The 24,195-nt window shown below is 40.9% G+C and overlaps 1 protein-coding gene and 1 pseudogene across 1 annotated transcript in view; both read right to left on the bottom strand.

Annotated features, from left to right (window-relative positions):
- Window positions 1-21,549, bottom strand: part of CD109 (CD109 molecule) — a 107,779-nt gene extending 86,230 nt beyond the window's left edge. The window contains exons 1-3 of the mRNA XM_054569631.1: window positions 21,476-21,549; window positions 21,124-21,327; window positions 19,782-19,954 (exon numbers count right to left, since the gene is read on the bottom strand). Coding sequence (XP_054425606.1) covers window positions 19,782-19,954; window positions 21,124-21,197 — 247 coding nt within the window. The 5' untranslated portion in view covers window positions 21,198-21,327; window positions 21,476-21,549. The remainder of the gene's footprint in view (window positions 1-19,781; window positions 19,955-21,123; window positions 21,328-21,475) is intronic.
- LOC129067560 (rRNA N6-adenosine-methyltransferase METTL5-like) lies at window positions 963-19,633 on the bottom strand (annotated as a pseudogene).
- Window positions 21,550-24,195: the final 2,646 nt, after the last annotated feature.

The raw sequence follows: 24,195 nt of genomic DNA, 5'->3' as shown, positions 1-24,195 counted from the left end.
TCAATCAATAAAATATTTAGCATTGTATACGTGCCAATGTCAACTTGGCTTTATAAAGATATACATGCACTTTCTCAAACAAAATCTTAAATATTAAAAAGGTTTAATTTCTTCGCTTTGCTCAGTAGAATTATAGAAATAAAAGTTAGTAACTGTTCTACCTGCATCCTTATAAATGGGCTTAGGTACTCCCAGACGTGCGCACACCCACTCTGAAGACCACGGCCCCATGAGGCCTCAGTGAAATACAAGCAAGTTTTCAGGACCAGATAACCAATTCACCACAATCATTTATCTCACTTAGCACAGATCAGTTTATCCAATAACTGTCACTATAGAAAGCAAAGAGAAGGAGTCTCAAGCAACAGGTCATTCTACAAAAAAATGTCTTTGAAAAGGTGAAGGAAGAACATTAAACACGGGCTATAATTGAGGTAGGGCAGGGAGCACAAAGGAGATCAAAGGAAAGTGCCTAGAGAAAATGATGCCGGAGTCTTGGGTTGAAGGATAAGGAGAAATTAGCCAGATGAGGAAGGAGAGGATGAGTTTCCAGGAAGAGTGGCAGGAAATGCAAAGGAGTAGAAGTCATCATGAGTCTCCCAAAATGAAGATCTGGGTGAGACAAGATCATAGGTAGGAAGAGGGTAGCAGAGGCGAGGAGCAGACCATGAGAGGCCTTTTATACATGCGTAGCCCTCTCTAGGATTGTCCAGGCCACACTGGTATCCTAACACCCTTACTGAGCATTTTTGCTGCATCTTTTTTTTTTTTAGCAAAATATTTATATGAGATAGGTTTAATTTGCACAAGATTTAACTTTGAAATTTTGTAATCATGCTTTATAAATATGTCAGCTTAAGGGAAGAAACTTCTACTCATTAGTTCTATTTTTTTTTTTTTAAGTAAACAAATTTTGTATTCATTTTCATTAGGTTTTCAGCTGCTTCTGTCTTTGGAGGCTTTTAAAAATAAAACTGAATTAGGTCCACTTCAATGTCCACTGACTTCTTTTTATGAAATTTGTATGATGCTGGCAGGTCGTATCTCTCAGCTCTGCAATAATGCCAGTCTTGATTTTCCATGCTGCAGCTTTCTTTTGACTGTGTTCTCTAGTTGAGGATTTGTGTAAAGAATATACTGCTGTTCTTGCCATTCCCAAAGCAGTCTTCAGAAGTGCCATATCTGACCCTTTATTATTTTTGGTCCCAAAGGGAGGATTAATAATTACTGTATAAAATGACTTGGACATTCTATTAGATAACGAGCACACAACACATTGAACTCTCACCATTTGTTAACTCAAATTCTTCCACATTCTTATTAAACATTTCCAATGCATCTCCATCTATGTCAAATCCAGCACACAACCTGCGATATGATGCCTGGTGGGATACTGTTCTAGACGTAGCTGGGGCTTTCTGAATCCATCCACTTGTTGCAGGACTCTCCTGTTTGTTACGCCTTAATTCCTTCATTTTTAAAAAAGTGTGGGCTCGCAGGGTTTACAGGCACTGGATCGGCAAGGAAACCTGTTTAACCTGAATTTCCTGTACCCCTAACCACCGCCCATTTTTCAGCCCCTCTGGCTAAAGGGCCCGCAGAGGATGAAGGACCAGAGGAACACGGGGGCCCAGGCATCTTCTGCTCTCCTCCTTGAGCTGTTTGGCGGAGGGAGTCTTCCGCCAGCCTCTGACTGCCCTGCCTCCAGGGTATTCCCCACCGATCCGGATTCTGGGAGATCATCCGCGGCTCCAACCTGGATTTCAGGCACAGCTTCAGGACAGTTCAAGATGCTGCTCGAGCAGCCACAGCGGAAGCCTAGTTCTTATTTTTAATGATATATTAGGTTGGCCCAAAAGCCCACGTAGTTTTTTTCTGCAAAATAAAAGACACATTTTTGCACTTTCACAAATAACTTTATTGATTTGGATATTTTGAGTATGTTGGCTATCTCCCACGTGATATAACATTAATTGTTCTCAGTTAATGTCTCAATTTGATCACCATCAACTTCAGCTGGTCTACCCGACCGTGGAGCATCTCCAGCAAGAAATCTGCAGCACAAAATTTCACAAAGCACTTTTGACATGTTTGATTGCTCACAGCACCCTCTCCATACACTACACAAATCTTTTTCTAGTTGCATTTTTACCTTTCTTGAAATAATAATATGCTGAAAATGTTGTATATTTTCTTCCATCTTCATTATTAAAATGGCTACACAAAAATTCACCACTTTGATGCTTATTCAATCCGAGGTGATATAACAGCTGTCACGATACAATCTAACAAAATTGTTTTGAATGAAGTTAAAGAAAATTAAGTGCTACTAGAGCCATCTTAAGGAAAAAAAACAAATGAACTTGTTGGCCAGTCCAATAGCAACATTCTATACTGAACTGAAGTAAAATTGAAAAGCCCTATGACCTCAGCAACTGAACGTGGTGAAACATTCAAAAGAACCACAAATAGACAATTTCCTTGACAAGTTCTGTCTTATAAAAATATTTATCAAAAAGAGACATGGTACTCTGCAGGCAAAGAGATAGAATATGTGGAATATTTGGGCTGAAACACTTAAACATTTCAGTATGGAAATAATTTGAGAATATCTGCCATAGAGCAGAATTTCCTGATCTTACCAGGTACCACAAAGTATGTGGAGAGAGTGTTTTCTGAATTAAAAATAGTATGGTCACTATAGACCAACGGTGAACAAGTGGAACTTGAAATTTAAAAAAAAAAAAAATTGTCCTGGCTGGTGTGGCTCAGTGGATTGAGCATCAGCTTGCAAAGCCAAAGGGTCGCCAGTTTGACTCCCAGTCAGGGCACATGCCTGGGTTGCAGGCCAGGTCCCCAGTGGGGGGCGTGTGGAAGGCAACCACACATCGATGTTTCTCTCCTCTCGCTCCCTCCCTTCCCCTCTGTCTAAAAACAAATAAATAAAATCTTTTTTAAAAATAGAAACAAAAAAATGAAATAGGTATAAATCTAACAAAATATGTATGAGATCTATATAAGGACTACTACAAAATTCTGATAAACAAAATCGTAAAGGAACTAAATAAATGAAGATATATTCCAGTTTCACTGATAGAAAAATTCAATATTGTCAAGTTGTCAGTTCTTCCCAAGTTTATCTCTACATTCAATACAATCACAATCAAAATCCTAACGAGTTAATTTATGGACATTGACAAACTATTCTGAAGTTTCTATGGAGAGAAAAAGACCCAGCATAGCTAACTCAATAGCGGAGGAAAAAACAAATTTGGAAGAATGACACTATTTGATATAAAGACTAACTATAGAGCTACAGTAATAAAGAGAGTGTTGTATTGGGGGGGGGGGGGAATAGACAAATAGATCAGTGGAGGAGAACAGAAAGACCAAGAGTAGACCGCCCTAAATACAGTCAGCTCATCTTTAACGAAGCAGCAAAGGCCATAAAATGGAGCAAAGATAGTCTCTTCAACAAATGGTAGTGGAATAACTGGACATCCACATACAACAAAGAGGAGTCTAGACACAGATCTTAAACCCTTTACAAAATTTAACTCAAAATGGATCACAGACTTAAAGGTAAAATGTCATTAAAAGAAAAGGAGGAAACTTAAATGCATATTACTAAGTGAAAAAAGACAATCTGAAAAGGCTACATCCTGTATAATTTCAGCTATTTGAAATTGTGGAAAAGGCACAATGATGAAGACAATAAAAAGACGAATAGGCAGAGCACAGAGGATTTTTAGGGCAGTGAAAATACCTTGTATGATATTATAATGATAGATGCATTATTATATGTTTGTCCAAATCCATACAATTTACAACACCAAGAGTGCAACCTAAAGCAAACTATGGATTTTGGGTGATTATGATGTTATAATGTGTCAATCTGGTTCATCCTTGGTTTAAAAAAAAACAAAACATTCTAGTGAATGATGTTGATAATGGGGGAAGCTAGACATGTGTGGGGTGAGGGGTAACATGGGAAATCTGCAAAAACATTAAATCATCTATATATGACTATATCTATATATGACTATCTGTATAGATATATAATGGTCAGATATATAATGGTAAAGATATACAACTTGAGCATTCAAACAAATGGATTATAACCTACTGAAAAAACAAGAGTCCGTGAGTTTGTACTGCTATATAATTAAGTAGATGACTAACTGGGGAAAAGAACAAGTTCTTCTTTACCATAGAATTGCAACTAATAAATGTAGTAGGAACCATGGAATTAGAAAACGTCATAACTATCATGGCAATAAATGATTCAGCCAATAATAATCCATCCTGTATGCACGAACTGGGTGAGTGAGACTCGTGAGAAATAATAAACCACTGCTGTTTTAAGCCACTAAGTTTTGGAGTTAGTTCATTCACAGTAACAGATAACTGGAACACAGGATTTTTTTTTTTAAAGGTTAACTAGCAAATCTCTAAAGCGGCACAGTCCATTCTAGTAACCTCTAGCCACATGTGGCTCTTGAGAGCAACGGAAATACATTGCTAGTGTAAAATACACCCCATATTCCTAAGGCCTAAAAACAGCAAAAAAAGAATGTACACTAGTTCATTAACTTTTGTAGTCATTACATGTTAAATTGATAATATTAATAAATTATTGGGTTCAATAAAATATATAATGAAAAACAATTTCATCTTTTTACTTTTTTAATGTGGTTACTAAAAAATGTTACATTACATAGGTGGTATCATTATACTTTTATTGGACAGTGCTGGTCTAGAGAATGGAAGACTTAATGTTTTGCTCAGAAGTAATAAAACAACCAACAGCTCTGTGTATAAAAGTTTTTAATTTTGTGAGTGCTATAACAACATAGATAATATTTACAGTGTTCTACAACCATTACATGTATTGACTGGTTTAATCCTCATCATGATCCTATTAAGTATTATTATCCTTAATTTACAAATGAGAACCCTGTCACAGAGACATTAAGTGACTTGCCCAGGATCACATAGAAAAGAAAAGAGCCCAAAATCTAACCCATGCAGCCTGGGTCTTGGGTCCCATCTCTACACCACTACCCTGTGCTGTCTCTCAGTATGAAAACAGCCGTGATACTTTTGTTCTTTTATTCTTACCTTTGATTACTGTAAAAGTTCCACAGCCTGGAGAGCCTGCTGGTATATGCTGATATCACCACTCAGTCATAGGGGCTCAAAATCATCTCAGATTCCTTTCTCCCCTCAATTTTCTGTCGGTCATCACCAGAACCTAACGTTTCTTCTTCCCTAATGTTTCTCCCTACCCTTAGTTATACTATAAGCTATAGTATAAGCTATACTATATGAAAACTAGAAAAGCTCCCAACTCATACCAGGTCTTCACACCACACAGTTATGATACATTTGAAGTTGATTTCAAGATCTGAAAACCCCCCCTTTAAAGCAAAGTAAAGAAATAAAGACATCTGTCCAAGGCTGCGTTCCAACTCTGAGGTGGTGATTAAAGAACAAAAGGTTTTGTAGGGGATGTCTTGGGATGGGCACCTGAAGAAGGAAAGGGAAGGAGACAGGGCTAGGGAGAGGGGTGGGGAGAGAAAGAACTGCAGGCTCGAGAGATGTCCACGAGAGGCGCTCCAAAAACAACTATGACCCTTGGGAGTTGTCCTGAGTTGGCTGAACAGCCACCCAAGGAGGAGCTGATCCCCACCAAAGAGGGGTGCCCCTCAGGCAAGGCAACTCTCTTCAGCCGATGTAATCCCCAGAGGGTGCTGGCTCTGAGAGCAAACTCTCAGAGGCTGAGGCACCAAGTCCTTCATCCCTCAAGGACTGCACCTGGGTGATACAGCAAGGCATACACCACAATGTCCCACGCTGGAATAAAACCAAAAAAATTTAGGTGCAGCAAGATGAACCCCAACAAACCTGCACCCTCGATTACTGGGAGTTACTTATTTTTCATCACTTTAGGATAAATCATCGGGGTTGACTCTTTTGCCAGCCTGGTCACTAAGGAAACAATATGCTTCCTTTCTATCATGGCCTGACACATGGCCTACCTCCCACCACTGGCAAATTTACAAAGACTAAAAAGGAGAGTTGAGAGGGGGACGTCTAATTTATGTTTATTTACGTGACGCCAAGCAAGGAGAAAGTAAAAAACAGCTGTGAATCTACAATCCAAATAAAGTAGTTTGATTAATTAGAGGACAAGTGTTTTAGCAACCCAAAACCAGCTACCCAGATTTGAAGTGCAGAAGATCCCACTCATAGAACTTTATTTTTAAGGTAGCTCTTTTTTTATTTACAGAGGAAGAATTTTTTATCTTTTTAAAATTATATTTAATTGATTCTACTATTACAGTTGTCCTAATTTTTCCCCCTTTGCCCCCTTCCACCCAGCATTCCCCACTCCCTCAGACAATCCCCACACCACTGTTCATGTCCATGGGTCAAGCATATAAGTCCTTTGGCTACTCCATTTCCTGTACTATACTTTACACCCCCACAGCTATTCTATAACTACCTATTTGTACTTCTTAATCCCCTCACCTCTTTACCCTTTCCTCCACGCCACCCATCCATCTGGCAACCATCAAAACCCCCTCCATATGCATGACTGTGTCTCTGTTCTTCTTGTTTGCTTAGCTTGTTTTTTAGATTCAATTGTTGATAGATCTGTTTTTGCCATTTTATTGTTCATAGCTTTGATCTTCTTCTTCTCAAATAAGTCCCTTTGATATTTCGTACAATAATGGTTTGGTGATGATGAACTCCTTCAGTTTTTTCTTGTCTGGGAAGCTCTTTATCTGCCCTTCAATTCAAAATGATAGCTTTGCTGGGTGAGCAATCTTATCTGTAGGTCCCTGCTTTTCATGACTTTGAATATTTCCTGCCAACCCCTTCTAGCCTGCAAAGTTTCTTCTAAGAAATCCATTGACAGTCTTATGGAAAGTGCCCTGTCGGTAACTCCCTTCTTTTCTCTTGCTGCTTTTAAGATTCTCTCTTTATCTTTAATCTTTGGCATTTTAATTATGATGTGTCTTGGAGTGGCCTCTTGGCATCCAGCTTGTCTGGGATTCTCTGTGCGTCCTGGACTTGCATGTCTATTTCCTTTCACCAAATTAGGGAAGTTTTCTTTCACTATTTTTTCAAATAGATTTCTAATTTCTTGCTTTTTCTATTCTCCTTTTGACACCCCTAGAATGCTGGACCTCTTGAAGTTGTCCCAGACGCTGCTTCACTATCTTAGTTTTTTTGGATGTTTTTCTTCTTGTTGTTCTGTTGGTTGTTTTTTTTGGGGGGGGCGGGGGGGGTTGCTTCCTTATCATTGAATAAAACCAAATCATTGATTTCATTTTCATTTCATCCACTCTACTATTGTTTCCCTATAAATTGCTATTTATTTCAATTAGTTTATCTTTCATTTCTGACTGGATAATTTTTTATACTGTTGAGGTCTTCATTAAGTTCCTTGAGCATCCTTATAACGAGTGTTTTGAACTCTGCATCTGATAGATTGATTATCTCCCTTTTGTTTAGTTCTTTTTATGGAGTTTTGATCTGTTCTTTCATTTGGGCCATGTTTATTTGTCTCCTCATTTTGGCAGCCTACCTGTGTTTCCTTCTATGTATTAGGCAGAGCTGCTATGACTCCCTGTCTTGGTAGCATGGCCTAATGTAGCAGGTGTCCTGTAGGGTCCAATGGCACAGCCTCCCATATCATCCAAACTGGGTACTTGAGGTGCACCCTTCATATGGGCTGTTGTAGTTGAGCCTCGATTGCTGTTGGCAGGTCAATGAGAGGGATTTACCCAGGCCAGTCAGCTGAAAGAACTGGCTGTGGTCATTGACCACCAACCTCTGCCCTCTGGGACAGATCAGCTGTGCAGGGGCAGGGTGGTAGTGCTCCAACATGATCCATAGCTGCTCACTGGGTGTGCAGGCTCTGGGGTTTCCCAGGAGGTACAGAGCAAGGTCAGCCCCCACGTGTGTCCTTTCTGGGGCCACCCTGCCTGAGCTATAAAGCAATCTGATATGCTTCCTACTCATGATGGGCTTACAGATTCCCACGTGAAGCCAAGCTGCGAATCTAGGGTGGCTGCTGCTAGTGCCAGACTTGGGGCCACTTAGCAAGAGGGATGGAAGCTGGGGGCTCACTGAGGCTGGCTGTTGCTTGTCTGAGAGGATTTAGGAAGTTGTGAAGCATGAGCCAAGACCTGCCATTTGTATGAAAAAGTCAAGGTTAACAATTCGGATGGGCCCTAAGTTGGGTGGGACCTACCCTTAGGAGATCTCCAGGGCAAGGCGAACCCTGTACGCCAGGCTGATGGAGTCTCAGACATGGCACTTGTCTGCTGGCTCTGTGGTTCGTGGGGGGAGGGCTCAGCAAAAGGACAGTGGCCCCTGCCCGCCTTTCTGTCTGGGAGAAAGCTGTCCCCCAGCTCCTACCTTGATACCAGACACTTCAGTTCCTCCCTGTAGCCACTGGTGCCTTTCCAGCTGCTTTCCCGGTGCTGGAGCTCAGAGGGAGTGAGTCTGAGTAAGTCTATGTGTAGGTTCCTTAAGGGGAACTGCTTGGGGCTCCAGAATTTCTTCCACTGACTCAATCCTCGCTGGTTTTTGCAACCAGAAGTTATGGGGACTTATCTTCCTGGCACTGGAACCCTGGGCTGGGGAGCCTGGTATGGGGCTGGGACTCCTCACTCCCAAGATATCTCTCCAGAATTTTTATCTGTCACACATGGATGTGGGACCAGCCTGTTCCACGTCTCTGCCCCTCCTTTAATAGAGCTCTAACCGGAGTCAAACCTTGACAAGTTTTTGTCATTATCAAGAAATCAGAACGGGGTTGACACATGCCTAGATCCCACTGCTCTGACACGTGACCATACCCTTTCGCAGACCCAGGAAAGACACGGCCAGAAACGGAAGCTGCCCCTAAAAGCTGATTATTGCTCAACTCGGAGAGTGACTCAAGGATGGACAATCTGATTTAAGGCCCACACACTGGTCTCATGTGTCCTTATTCAAAGGTCAACTCTGAGTACTTGACATTTTTTTCTACTCTCTTTCCTCTAAATTTACAAATGCAGCTTGGAATCTCCTAGGCACTTACTAGGTTTTATTTGAAAGTCCTAGCATTCTAGCAATAATTTACACCACCAAAACATAAAATTAGGGGTGGTGTAGTGACAGTGTAGATGAGGCATAGTAGTGTCTTTCTCTCCTGTTGCTAGGCTGAGGATGAAATACGTAGTATTTACAAGTTGCTGTCAACTTTCTTCTCTTTTGGCAAGGTTCCAGTCAGACATGGGAAATAGTCAGCACCTCATGAAACCCTGCATGGCACCCTTTTAAATCACTGAGTAAAGATACATTCTGTTATGTAGAGTCCTTTTTGATCTTACTGTAGGTAACTTTGTAAAACTCAGATCATTTTTGTGTATAACCAGAGAAAGTCAATCTTAACACCCTTCAGATGCTTTCTCCTTCCCAACGCCGCTAAACCACTCAAAAGAAACCTTGTGTTCAGGCTTCACGCTTGGCACAAGCCTGAGAGCTGGCCTTTTGATTTACAAATAGAGTCAATGCTATTTTTAAATTGTGTAATAAGCATACACAAAAACTAACCTTTCCTTAACTTTTTAAACACACTCTTGTAACACCATATGCTGCCTCTTCTGACATCTGCACTCACAAAATAGCTCTGTAGAGAATCACTGAAAGGAAGGCATACTGTGTAACTAGAAATCCACTAGGTCCAGAAATAACCTCTATGGAAAAAAAAATATATATTTTCTATATAATATATGTCTGCCTTAGTACTTCCTGCTTAATTATTTCTGGCAGTTCTCTGCTATTCAGTAATATACTGTTGTGGATGAAAAAAGGGTCACATACTAACTGTGACAAGCTCAAGGGAGGCCTGCATGGCAACCTGACAAACTCAGAGACCTAAAGTAACCACATAGTGATAGGGGAACTCAAGTGTTACAAAATTAAGCCTTAGATGATACGTTTAAGTGATTAATGCATGTGGAAAGTTGTTATTCCAGGAACTGGTATGCATGACCTACGTGACAATTCAACCTTTGTGCCCCTGGGGATCTGCAAGTGATGGAGATGGTATCTGAGCCACTACGTTCAGGGGAGGGAAGACTCCTGAAGCAGAGAAAGAATTGTTGATCTACAGATAGAGAAGTACTAGGAAAATCACTGCCAACCTGCAACTCTCATCCAATTAACATCTTCCCCAAACCCCTTACCAACCCTTTCTTCTCCTTATAAAAAGGTAGGCTTGAAATGAGCTACAATTTTTTCCGGTACAGAACCATCCATCCTACCTAAAAGCAAACCATGGCAGACAGTCCTGTCATAGGCTGGTATATTCTTTGACATTCTTACCTTAACTGAGCCTATCTATTGTCTTTTTGCATCTAAAATGGCATGCGTCTGGCATGTCTATTTTAGGTCATGGGTTTGATTGATTCCCAGGCAGGGTGCATGTCTGGGTTACAGATCAAGGAGCCTGTTGAGAGGCAACCAATTGATCTTTCTCTCTCACAAAAACTAACCTTTCCTTTCACATCAATGTTTCTCTCTTCCCTTTCCTTTTTTTTTAAAGATTTAATTTATTTATTTTCAGAGAGAGGGGAAGGGAGGGAAAAAAGAGAGGGAAAGAAACATCAATGTGAGAGAGAAACATTGATCGATCGGTTGCCTCTCACATGAGCCCTGACCAGGACTGAACCAACAGGCGTGTGCCCTGACCAGGAATCGAACCGGTGGCCTTTCACTTTGTGGCACGACGCCCAAACAACTGAGCCACACCAGTCAGGGCTCTAAAAAAAGCAGTGAAAAAAATGTCCTTGAGTGAAGGTAAAAGAAATCAAGTGGTAGAACTGCCATTTTCCAGCGCATTTCCTCAATCCATTGAGGTTTTACTTCCCAGCAATGGACATCAGTTGGGCTCAAATAAACTCATAAAAATTCTCTATAGGTTTGAACATTTCTTACATTGACAACAGGTGGAAAAAATAAAAAGAACAATAATATTCCATGGCATCTGGAAATTATATGTACTCCGAATTCAAGTTCCATAAATAAAGATATGATGGTACACGAGCACACTCATGTGTTGTGCACTGTGTATAGCTACATTCACCACAAAGGCAAAGCTGACCAGCTGCCCCAAAACCATAAGGCCACCCAAACCTACAGTGTTTACCATTAGGCCCTTTACACACTTAGAGTGTGGTCGTCTTTTCAGAGAGACTTCTTCTTTCCTCCAGGGATACAGAATAAGGTTGAAGGCCCACTGAAGTCAGAATCAAACAGCCATCAACAGAGAGACCCGGCCACATGCCACGGGTTTGAGGGAGGCATCAGTGCTAATATCTAATACTGACAAATGTGAAATACGATGGAGCTGATCCTCCTGAGTGTTTACCATGTGCCAGGCACTATGATAATCGTCACAAGGCAGTACGCCCAAAAAAAAAGGAAAAAAGAAATGGGTGAAATTATTTTTAATAACATTTTACTTAACCCAATAAATCCAAAATCTAACCATTAAACAGGTAACCGAAATAAAAATTACTGAGTTTTGTTGCATTTTTGATATTAAGTATTCAAAATCCAGTGTGCATTTTATACATGCAGGCCGTCTCAACGTGTGTGAGCCGCCTTTCAAGTGCTCAAAAACCAAATCCATGTGGCTAGTGGCTACCGTCCTGGGCAGTGCTTAAAGCATGGTCTCATTTACTTCTCACAACAATGTTCACAGGTGAGTACTATGATTATTACCAGTATAGAAATTTTTTTAAAAAACTGAAACTAAATAAGATGAAGTGACTTGCCCCAAGACCACATAGGTAGTAACGGGTAGTGCTAACGATTCAGTTCCAATGTGCCTACAGAGCCCCCATTCTGATCCACTGTGTATCCCAAACTGTACAGGACAGACCTAGCTATTTCTTCCAAAATATTAGTCTAAACGAAAGCTCACACGCCCTCCCGGCCCCTCCTCTCTAGCTTAGGGCACTCTGGTGTCAGTATCTGAACACAGCCACTCGTCCATCTGTTCTCTCTGACCCATGTTATTGTTTCCCCCAGCCCCCGTGTAGCCCTGTAGGCAATCGTCCTTCTGTTAAGCTGTCTCGCATCAGTTTGAGTATTAGTACAGCCAGAAGAACTTAGAAAGGCAGGAAGGAAAATTACTTTTCCTGCCCCACACTGCCACCATAAACAACCCCCTTCCCTTCCCCGTTATGTGCTCCTTCCCCGCCATACCAGCCCTGGTATCAGCCTTTGCGTTCCAATGTCCCACAGTCCAGCGGGGACCCAGTTAGGGGACCACCAGGGAACATCTCCAATCTGTGCTTCTCTTTCTAACTGGCCACAACTTTTAACGTTTATTCCTGCTTCCCATTAAGAGGTGGCCAATCTGTACAATTTAGAGTCAGATAGATTCATTATGGCGAAGTTTTCCTAAAACCATATTTCAATGTTATTCTCTTCATCTCAAGTTCATACCTCACAATATTTCTTTCCTTACTCATTCTCTTCTATTTCTTTCTTACATGAAAGAAAAAGCACACTTTTTTTAAGGACAATCTACTCAGCCGAGCTCCTGGTCCTGATCCCACCACCTCTTACCCACAAATCATCCACCTCTCACTTTTGCATCAACAACTTTATTTCTCTACTGTGCCTTTTAACAGACCTCTCTCATTTCAATTGACAAATTTCTGCAGAGAGATCTACACTTTCTGATTATATTTTCACACCGCCCACTTATCACTTAAAACTTTTCCTCTCGACTTAAAAACTCACTTGAGGATCACCATTGTCCTTCTCTTTCTCCTCGCCTTCTCTTCTCTGACCTTCTGGGACACTTGGCACTACTAAAACCACTGTAACTCCCTTAGTTTCTGAGACACTTCACCATCTTCAATTTATCCTGTCCCTGGCTGCTCATTGTCTATCCATTTCATACAGTTATTTTCCTCCTCCCAAGCTCTGTCATTAGTCTCGTTTCCTTCATAAGCACTGTCACTCTTGTGCCTCCCATGCTTTCCCACCAAGACTTCAAATATTGTCTGCCTCTTTGAAAACAATGCCTTAAACCCTCTCCCTCATTACAATCTCAAAACTGTCTGCTGAACATCTCCACCTGGGTCTCCTCAAACTTATATCTCAAGTAGAATGTAACATCTTTTCAGAAAACACACACACAAACCTCTAGCTCCTTCTCATGACCTCACTCTTAGCCACTGGCTCTTTCCTCCGGCACACCCTTCCCTTCTCTAGTATGGGAAGTAACCGCTCCCACTAAATGCCAATATGTCAGCAGAGGTGGAACGTTTATGAATGGATATTTGTATAGCTCTGGATGTAAGAGGTAAAACAGTACCATGCACAGGGTTACACATAGGAAGTACTATTTACAAACCACATTGAATTTTTTATATAAACAAAAATAAAAACTCTCCAGTCTTCTGCACTTTTATTATACGTTATCCTTCCAAAACCTCTAAAATTCTCCTAATTCCTTCCCTCCTCTTATTCCCCCCTCATTTATTCACATTTCACATAGAGCAAATAATAAATTAATAGGCAGAAGTGTCATTGGGGAAACAAATAGTTTCAGCATTGCAAAGCCCTCTTAAAAACATAAAGCAGCAATTTTCAACCGGTGCGCTGCAAGAATTTTTAAAACACGCAATACCTGACTATTTAGTCAGGGGCACTGACCTCTTTTCCCTTAGATTGTCAAACAAAAAAATGACAACAGCCAACACAACTAAACCCATCCAGTGTGAATGAATCAAAATTATACCTATTTTTTGGTCAGATCGACAAAAAATATATTTTTTAGTGTGCTGCAGAATTTTAGTTATTACTTTATGTGTGCAGGAGATGAAAAAGGCTGAAAATCACTCATATAAAGGATTGAACAGTCACTCAGCCCAAATTCTTAGGATCTGATTTCTATTTCCACCACAACCCTCAGTGAGTCACTGGAACAGTGACTCATTACGTGTTAGAAGAGGAGCTGCAAAAACTTTACTGCAAACATTTAACTTGGACTTTAAAGAATCAGTATGTTCACTTTCAAATTCACTCAATCACTGATTCATAATCAAACCCAAGTTTCTCCTCGGCTTAAAATTAACACCAGTGCTTAGGGTTGGGGGCTGCTCGAAAGGCAAATACAGAAGTCTGGGAGGGGCCTTCTCTCAGCTGCCATGAAGTCATCATCAACTTGCAAAGACATGCCTCTCACTCAGGCTTTCTGGTATTGGAGCAAGAACAATTCTTTGGATACTAAAAAGCACTTGTTCTCAGTATATGGTGTCTAAGAATCACCTGTGGTGAGTGCTTAAAATAAAGTTTAGATTCCTAGACCTTACCACAAGGTCCCACACCTTGTGGATAAGTACTTATTTTTAATAAGTACTACTTGGACTTTGAGAAACACAGCCACAGAAATTAATTTTGGAAAGATCTATGCGGCTCCTAGCCCCACCCCTACCCCCACCCCAGTGCAGAGCTATTAGTCCATAACGAGCAACTCCACCTTGAGCTGAAATAAGAAACTTGCACAAAAAAATGCAGGTAAGCATTTTAAAACTCCTTAGTTAGCCTTATTTCCTTCCGTATCAAAAAAAAAAAAATCATCATTTGCAAATATATCCTCAGTCTTTCTTACACATAGTTCTCCATATATTAGGAAAGTGTCCTAGTGTATAATGGAAATGGCATTGGACTGCAAATTTGGAGACCTGCAATCTGTTTCCCCCAATAAGTGATTTCACCTTGGGCAAGTCACCTAACATCGCACCTCAGCCTCCTCAACCATAAATTAGGTGATTGAGTCAGTTTATCTCTGAGATCCTGTCCAGCTCCAAAACTCTATGAAGCTCAAAGTAAATCAGGAGAGCTAGCATTGCATCTTGAGATTCTTCAGATCCAGATTGTTTCATTAGATCCAGGACTAAACTCCTACCAGCAAACATGAAAATAAATTTTTAATTTTTTTTATATATTTTCTAAAGTTTTTTTTTAATTTATTTTTAGAGAGAAGAGAAAGGAGGGAGAGAAACATTAATGCGTGAGAGAAACATTGATCAGTTGCCTCTCTCATGTCCCCAACCAGGGACCTGGCCTGCAACCCAGGCATGTGCCCTGACTGGGAATCAAACCAGCAACCTTTTAATTCACACACTGGCATTCAGTCCACGGAGCCACAACAGCCAGGGCTGAAAGTGCTTGTGGAAGAAGATGACTGGTACCACTTTGCATTGATATTCCAAAGTAAAGCAAACAAAAACTATTTCATGCTTTTCCAGACAGTAGAAAACCTTCAAATTCAGAAACAGCAGAACCCCTTCAAATTCGGGCTTCATCATTTACTACTGTGTTAAGTCTGGAAAATTAATGGTTTCCTCTTAGCCTCAGTGTAGTGCCTTTTTTATGGGGTTATTCAAGTTGAATATTGTGCAGAAAGCCCCTGGCACTATGGGAAACTCAATATTTAACACATCAAATCCCTTCCCATTCTCTCCTAGTGATGTGTCTTTTTATAGAGTTTGAGATCATCCCAATAAGGGATTAACAATTGCCTCTGACATGATTGTTGCAATTCTCTTCTAACAGCAGCTCCCATTTTCTTGAATAACTCCCATGTGTTAAGTGCATTAAACATGTTAGCTCACTTAATTCTTACAATAGCTATATAATCGTAACAGGCAGAAACCACCATTCTTCAGATAATAACACTGAAGCCTGTTGAGATCATGATGGCCCACAGCCACACCACCACTAATGAAGGACACTCAGGTAGAAGGGCTTCCGAGCCCACGTACATCATGGTTACGCTATGGTCCTTTATCCTCAGGCACCACCTACCTATTTATACATGTCACACACAATAGCAAAGACATGTGAATGAAGAGCCCGCACCCTTTAAAACAATTCTCACATAACTACAAGTTCAGACTGAGCTCTGCTAGCAAAGCTGCCTGTGAAAACCTGCCCTGGGAGATCTGCCCATACGCTATACTCATTAATCTACTTTCAGAAAAACCATGGGACTGATTTTGAGCTAGGAATTATGAAACATATGATCAGGAGCTTTGTTTCCACCAGAACTGAAGGAATTTTTTTGAAGTTTTCCGCTAATATCTCAATTTAAGAACTATTGATTTCCCACCTTTACTCGGTCTAAATGGAAAATAACATACCCCCTAGTCAATGTGGAAAAGACAGAAAACAATAAAGAACAAAGAAGAATTTTTAATTCTTAAAAAATAGAAGGTAGCCCTGGCAGGTGTGGCTCAGTGGACTCAGTGCTGGCCTGTGAACCAAAGGGTTGCAGGTTCAATTCTTATTCAGGGCACATGCCTTGGTTATGGGCCTGGTCCCCAGTAGGGGTCGCACGAGAGGCAACCACACATTGATGTTTCTCTCTGTCCCTTCTCCTCTCTAAAAATAAATAAATAAGTCTTTTTAAAAAAAGCTAAACCAATAAAAAATATATAAGGTAAACACCCCATTAACTCCCCAAGATTTTAGCACAAAAAGAAAAAGCAAGTTATTAAAGGATATAGACACACTCAGAGAGTACATCTCACCCTGATGGAAGTAGTCTTGGCACTATAAATAAATGGTGTCTCCAGGCCAGCTGGCACTCACCAGGAGACATCCTAATCTTTAATACAATGGAATATAAGATTAACCTAGTTCTGTTCACCAAAGAGATGATGGTGAGATCAAAAATGATGGCAATGACGATGGTGGTGGTGGTAATGACCAGTACACTTGAATGTCCAAACCTCACCACTAAAAAGACATTAATATATCTTTAGACAACTGCATAGAGTTTAGTAGAAACACTTGTTCTAATGGGCTATTTTTCAAAAAAAAAAAAATCAATGATCCTTAATTAATGTAGAATACATTAAAAATGAATAAATGAACTACAATGTAATCAGTGCTACTGGCCTCAAGGATATAAATGCCAACAGAATGTTCCCCATGTCTTCAAACAAATGAACTCTTCCTTGGAGATAAGCCATACTTTTTTTTGCATTCGTTAAGGTATATTCTACAATTCAAATCCTTTAGCTATTACTATTTCTGACAAAAATTAAGCTAGAAATGCATTCAGGTTATGGTGAACATAGCCCTGCCCCAGGAATTTCTAAGAAGACTAGGACTGCTAGAAACAGCCACTCAGAAACAGTCCCCATCCTTAATCAGCTGTGCTAGAAGATGAAGCTTTACTAAAATCAACCTTTCCTTGGAGGGCTCCATAAGAAAATGATGAAATAATCAGACCTAAAATGTATTTACTTGTTTGTGTTTATGTAGCTAAAAATAAAAATGAACTCCGGCGGGGAAGTTCAGTTGGTTAGAGCATCGTTCCCATATGCCAAGGTTCTGGGTTCCATCCTTGGTCAGAACACAAACAAGAATCAACCAATGAATGCCTAAATAAATGGAACAACCAATCTCTCTCTCTCTCTCAATCTCTCTCTCTCTCTCTCTCTTTCTCTCTCTCTCTCATCAATAAGTAAAAAATTTAAAAGAATAAACATGAATACTAGGAAGATGCAGGCCCCATTGATTTAGAAATCCTCTTTTATCTACACAGAGTTACAACTGGAGAAGTCAGATAAAGCAAAGGATGTGAAAACAAGGAGGGAGAAATGTCTTAATCCTTAAGTCTTCACATTCCAGGAAGCATCTGCTTTGAGAACAATGACTCACAGCCTCTGGTAACAGAATAACATTCTCCTTTCAAAACGGAATAATGCTCCCAGCAATGGTATTTTCAATGAAACTGTGTATCAACAGTGTCAAAAACAGCCCCTGAAAGAAACACATTTTCATTCTTTCTTTTTCAAAGATGCATTCTGCTTCAGGTTTGTGTTGTCTGAACCAGCCTCGAGCTCTTTAGCCTTCCAGGAAGCATGCAACGGACTCTCCTCCCAAAAGAAAAATCTAAGAATAAAGGTAAAAACCATGCCACAATAACACGCACCCCCAATGTTGCTACTATGTGCCGAAAAAAGGAAAAAAGACAGATAAAGGAAATTGCAGAAAGGACAGTGTAGTGAAAATTCTAGAATAAGAGCATGCAGATGTCCAAGCAAAGCCCCAATACTTGCCAAAATCATCCAAATCTGCCTTACAGTAGAACTGCCACATTGTATAGCCAAAATAACAATTCTTAATAAATAATGAATGTGTAACTACCTTAACTATTGTCTGCTATGATCCAGTATTTCAATATTTTCTTTAGCCATTACCATAAGACCAGGATTCATTCATTTTTAGAAATAATGGTTCAATAATGAAAGTAGATGTCTGCTTCCATGTACAAAGGTAATGATGCTTCCTATATCTTCTTCTTCAGGATTATTACATGATACATTATCTATCATATTAACAGCTGTTGTTTATTGGGTGTCTAATAGGTGCTAGATACTGATTTTAACTTGGTGACTGATCTGAGAATTAAATTTCATTATCCCCACGTTACAGATGAGAAAAACTGAGGCTCAGAGCAGTTAAGCAATCTTCCCAAGATCACACAACTAGTGCTAAGACTCAATCTCACATCTAAAGCAACAATTGACATTTTCTCTTCCAGAGACACGAGGTTTACCTGTTTCCTGACAAAATACCCTGGCCCGTGCATGCATTCCGTCTTCCTGACTCCTGTCCCAAACTTATCCGCCCAGTTAATCAACTTCCAGTGAGGAAAGAACAATAAATATCAGCCAACTTTTATTTTATCTCATTTCATTACTGTGTTAATTACTCTGTGCTAGTAGAGTATAAATATTATACTACAATGAACTGTTGTGGAATCCCATAATCCCATCCATACAAAATTATGTGCCCTACATCATTTTTTTTAACATAACTCTTAACATTATAGGAATTTGTGCCTCAATTTCCAGCTTCTGACTAAACAGCTAAACATTCTTCTGTTAATCGTGTTTATAGGTGGGTGACAGGATTATGAGTGATTTTCGTTTATTCCTTTGCTTCCAGTGTATATCAGGTTGTAAGCTCTGAGCATATATTACTCTTTCAATTAGAAAAAATATATAATAAATGTGATTTTGATGAAAAAAAGTTCATCTCCCTCCCAACCAAATAAAATTATTTTCCCCTTAGTATTGGAAAAGAAGACATTCCCTGACCCAGTTTAATCCTGGGCCAGGTTATAACACAAACTTGAAACAAGAGATGTAGGTTATTGTATAAATGGCTCCCACTTCTACATTAACTTTTTTGTTACTTTGAAAATTAAGAAATATTTCATAAAACTGGATTTTAACTATTGTGTTGCTCTTCTTTTTTTCCCCATAGGTCTTTTTAGTAAAGTACTCTACACCCAAAAATAGAGTTTTATGTCACACTGTTAACTACACCCATTTCCATTTCAGGACACACATTTGCCTACATTTCCCAGACTCCTTTGCAGCTAAATGAGCCACCTCTAGGTCTAGCCCACAGAAACCTCCCATTTGAGAAATTCCATGATCTTCCCCTGCATGATGATGGACCCACGAAATGGAAGAACCTGAGTCTCTGCACCGCCACTTGGAAGAAGATCCAGGAACACCATTTGGGACTTTACAGGAGTAAGAATTAAAAGGATATTACGTAAGCCATTCCAAATTCGGGGTTTCTCTGTTACCCGACCTAACACATGACTTTATTACATATCCCAATTATTAGAGTAGAAGGGTAAAACTTTATGCTCTTTATCTTACCTTTTTCAAAGACTCCTTCTGCTTCCAGGACAGAGGTGGTGAGGTTTGCGGCCACCTTGACCAGCTCTGCCTTCACGGTGACCTGTGAGGGGCTGTGTTCCAGGAGCTGCACCCCAATAGTCACATTTCCTCCAGGCCTGATGATCCCTGGGGCTGTCACCAGAAACCTGGGCCTGAGAGTTCCCAACAAAAGGGAAAATCACATTTTTTATCCTCACATCTCCATTCTTTTGTGATCCTCAAATTTCATAGACAGTGAGGTAAGACTCCCTATACTGTGCCAATTGCAACTGTTCCATTTAATACTGTCCTGCTCTATTTCATAGCAAGTGCACTGAAATGCCGTTGAAACAATAATTCCCATAAATCAGTTTTAATACAGAAATTCATGTACCACTAGAGTAGGGTCTGTGTTATTACTTCCATTTTATAAACCGCAAACAGCACAGTGATGAGCCTCATTGTAAATGGCTTACATGGAGCATGCAGAAGTTACTGGCAATGTGCAAGCCTCTAGAGCTCTCTTTTACAGAGGACCTCATCCCAGAATGAATTTTTTTCTTGACTTTAGCGCAAGCGCGTGCTCGCTCTCTCTCTCTCTCTCTCTCACTCACACACACACACACACACACACACACACACACACACACTTTCCCAGTTTCTTACTCAAACCTTTGTTTGGGCATTTGCCTAAGAAAAGATCTAACCAATACCCACTGATTGCAATATACCATCAGACATTCAACTATCAGTGGCTAAATTTCCAGGTGTAGCAGAGCATAAAAGTCGCTAAAATAACAACTTCTCCGCCCAAGCTAGGGGTTAGGGCTCAATTGCAAAAAACCTTTAGGAGTGGGGCACTTTCCATTATTTGGATGCCTCGGTAGTAAACCTTTCTACAACGTCTGCACCTGAACCACACTTGAGTCACCTAAGCTACATTTTGCCAATGCCGAAGTTGAAACACCTTGTTTAGAAAAACTAGTATCATATGTCTTTGAGAGAAGAAAACAGGCACATTGCTTGGGAGCAGTTTAGAAAAATGCAGAGGCACCGTGAACTAAAAATAAAATGTCTCTCTTTAGAACGTAGTTATGGCTAGAGAGACAAACAGCTTCATGGGTGAAGAAAATACCGGTAACTGCCTCATGGAGAACCAGGGCGACGCGACACATGATCCAACCTCCGGGCCAGTGGCGGGGTGGAGGCATCCGCAGCGGGGCCGGTTCCCACCCGCTGCTGCACAGCTGCAGGCGCCACCCGCAGCCCGGGCCCAGGCAGGCAGAACGGCCGGCCCGCCCGCCCTCCCGCCCTGCGCGCCCCGCGCGCCCCGCGCTCCTACCCGGGGGCTGCGGCAAGCACGGCGGTCCACACGCAGACCAGGTGGGCGGCGGTCAGGAGCCGTGGACCCCGCATCTCGGCAGCGTCTGCCTGGGCGACCGTCGGTTCCTGGGGAAATTCGCGGGCACTGCGGGGTGTGTCTTTCCACTTCTTCCCTGATTTTTTCCCCCGGACTCTGGAGTTCAGCAGTCTGAAAAGGGCGCGCCTAAAAGCAGAGTGAGAGATCTAAATTGAGACAGGACTCGGTGGCTCCACCCCTCCCACCCGTACCAAATGGCGTTTCTCGCTGCTCTGGCAAACATCGCAAATCCAGGGGGGGTCAGAAAGTCGTCTCTAACTGCGGTCAGACCAACCTGGTCCCCCCATCTCCGCTCCCCGCGCAGCACACAGGGCACCCACTTCCCAGCCCACGGGTTTCTCCGACTGTTTACAGTAGCGCTCCACTAACGATGCCGAGAGTGAGTAAACAGGCTCATCCTTGTGAGGAGAAATTCATAGCAGCTATGTGAAGTGGAAAAAAATTCATCATTGTCCTCCAGACTGTGAGTCAGAATTTTAGAGAAAGGGCGCGGGCGCGCGCGCACACACAAACACACACACACTCGCGCGCGCGCAGGCCAAACGAGTGTATTTACTAGGTAGATGTTTAATGTATGAATGTGCACGAGAGAAAACTTTTCATTTATTACCTTAAAACAAAAATTGAGGTCTACTTTTTACCTCACCAGGAAAATGTTGTTTCTCAGCCTAAAAAATAATTCTGGCACATTTAAGAGTTAAGTGTTGCTACTTGGAACTCTGAGAAACAATTGGGGAGATGCTTTATACTTTCGGCTGTGTCTAAGCACACTTGCAACGGACAAGTATTCATTAGAACTGTAAAGTGTGGAGTAATTTGTATAAACACAGCTAGGGCTCGGGTAGCTCTCCTACGAGAAGAAGGTCAGTGGCCCTGGGGCCCAAGGTTACTGATCTCCAGCTCCTCGCTGCCCTGGCTCTCAGAAGCTACTTCTCCAGCCAGTTTTTTGGCACTGACACCATCTTCAGATGACTCAGGTTTCGCCATGACTACACCATAAAGGCAAGCAACTGCCAGAAACTGTAGAAAAACAGGCGCATTCAGTCCCTGACAACTTAAAGTTCCTAATTCATGGAGAAAAGTTTTAGATGGTGACTTTTTAATGAGGGCAAAATGTAAAAGGTAAAGAGGTCTGCGAAGGAATGTCTCATGACAAAGTTATGTGCTAAAAAGGGGGAAAGTAGCACCTAGACAAACTGTGGTTTTTGAAATCCAGGAACTTACTTTCCTCCCTTTCCTGTTCCACCCTTTTTCACTGAGCTGAACAACTTCTGGAGGTCTCCCACATCCTTCTGTCTCCTACAGGCAGCCTGTCTTTAGTGGCGGACTTCCTGCCCAGGCAGGGCTTGGGTATGGGGTAAAGTATATAAGTGGATCCAAAGGTACAGATCCTGTCTCTGACACAACTGTTACTGCTAGTCTGGTCTCCTCATCTCTGTTGTTCAGAACAGAGGACTAGGCTCAAGTGTGAGCCAAGTATCAAATCTTAATTGGTGCTTCCCAAACTCTACGGTGTATGACAATTACATTAAAATGCAGATACTGATTCAGCAGGTTTGAGATGGGGATTGAGATTCTGCTCTACTTCAGCTTCCAGTGGACCACAGAGTATCTGCAGGTAGCAGCAATTTGCGGGCACTTTGGTAAGAAAAGGAAGTTGGGGAAAATTCTTTTCAAGCTTCACTTTATAAGATGGATCAATAAATTCAGGTTCATTCTAGAGGCAAGCAAATGGGAGAGGGACTCCAGAAGACTGATTGGTAATGTTGCATTCCCAGAAGACTTCTAGAAACACTTGGAACCACCTGGTTGTTTTATAAAATTAAATCCGTGCAGATTTTATTTTTTTGTGTGCAGGTTTTAAATTGATGCAACCTCCCTGTTTATGCCTTCCTTTTCACAAAACACACTTATTGAAAAGTTTAACATGAAAAATTTAGCAATGTGAATTTGCACAGAGATGAAGCTATTACATGTCTGGCACAGAGTAGCTACTCAATAAAAATTTGTTAAAAGGATTAATGAACTCAGACAAGAAAAAGTTAAAGAAGTTTATCAGAAGCAACCAGTATGACAAGAAATGTTAGAGAGACTTGAAAAAGGCAAAGGAAGAGGAGATGAAGAAACCAAAATATGAATAATAAAGTGACAATAACTACATACCTATCAATAATTACTTTAAATGTAAATGGATTAAATGCTCCAGTTGGTTAGAGCATCATCCTGAAACACCAAGGTTGTGGGTTCAATTCCCAGTCAGGACACATACAATAAGCAACCAAGGAATGCATAAATATGTGGAACAATATCTCTCTCTCTCACTTTCTCCCTTCCTCTCTCTCTAAAAAAAAAAATCAATAAAATTTTTTTTAATGTTTAAAAAAAGACATAGGGTGGCTGACTGGATAAGAAAACAAAATCCATATATGTGGTACCTACAAGAGACTCACCTCAGATCAAAAGACACACACAGACTGAAAGTAAAGGAACGGAGAAAGAGATTTCATGCAAATGGGGGTGGGAAAAAAAGCTGGGGTAGAAATACGTCAGACAAAATAGACTTGAAAACAAAGGATATATAACAAGACAAAAAAAGACCCAGCAATTCCACTTCTGAGTATTTTTCCAAAGAAACCCAAAACACTAATTCAAAAGACATATGCATCCATATGTTTACTGCAGCATTATTTACAATAACCAAAGTATGGGAGCAACGTAAGTGTTCATCAACAGGGAAATAGATAAAGAAGATGTGGTACATATATACAATTAAATATTACTCAGCCATAAAAAGAGTGAAATCTAGCCCTGACAGGTGTGGCTCAGTTGGTTGAGTGTGGTCCCTTGAAGCAAACGGTCAGCAGTCTGACACCCCATCAGAGCACATGCCTGCATTGCAGGTTTCGTCCCTGGTTGGGGCGCATTGGAGAGGCAACTGACTGATGTTTCTCTCCCTCTCTTTCTCTCTCCCTTATCCTCTCTCTAAAAATAAAT

The sequence above is a fragment of the Pteronotus mesoamericanus genome, unplaced genomic scaffold (assembly GCF_021234165.1).
Source record: "Pteronotus mesoamericanus isolate MK-2021 breed Mesoamerican mustached bat unplaced genomic scaffold, CSHL_Meso_final contig_20, whole genome shotgun sequence".
In the NCBI taxonomy this organism is placed as follows: Eukaryota; Metazoa; Chordata; class Mammalia; order Chiroptera; family Mormoopidae; genus Pteronotus; species Pteronotus mesoamericanus.
This window is presented reverse-complemented; position numbering and strand designations above follow the sequence as displayed.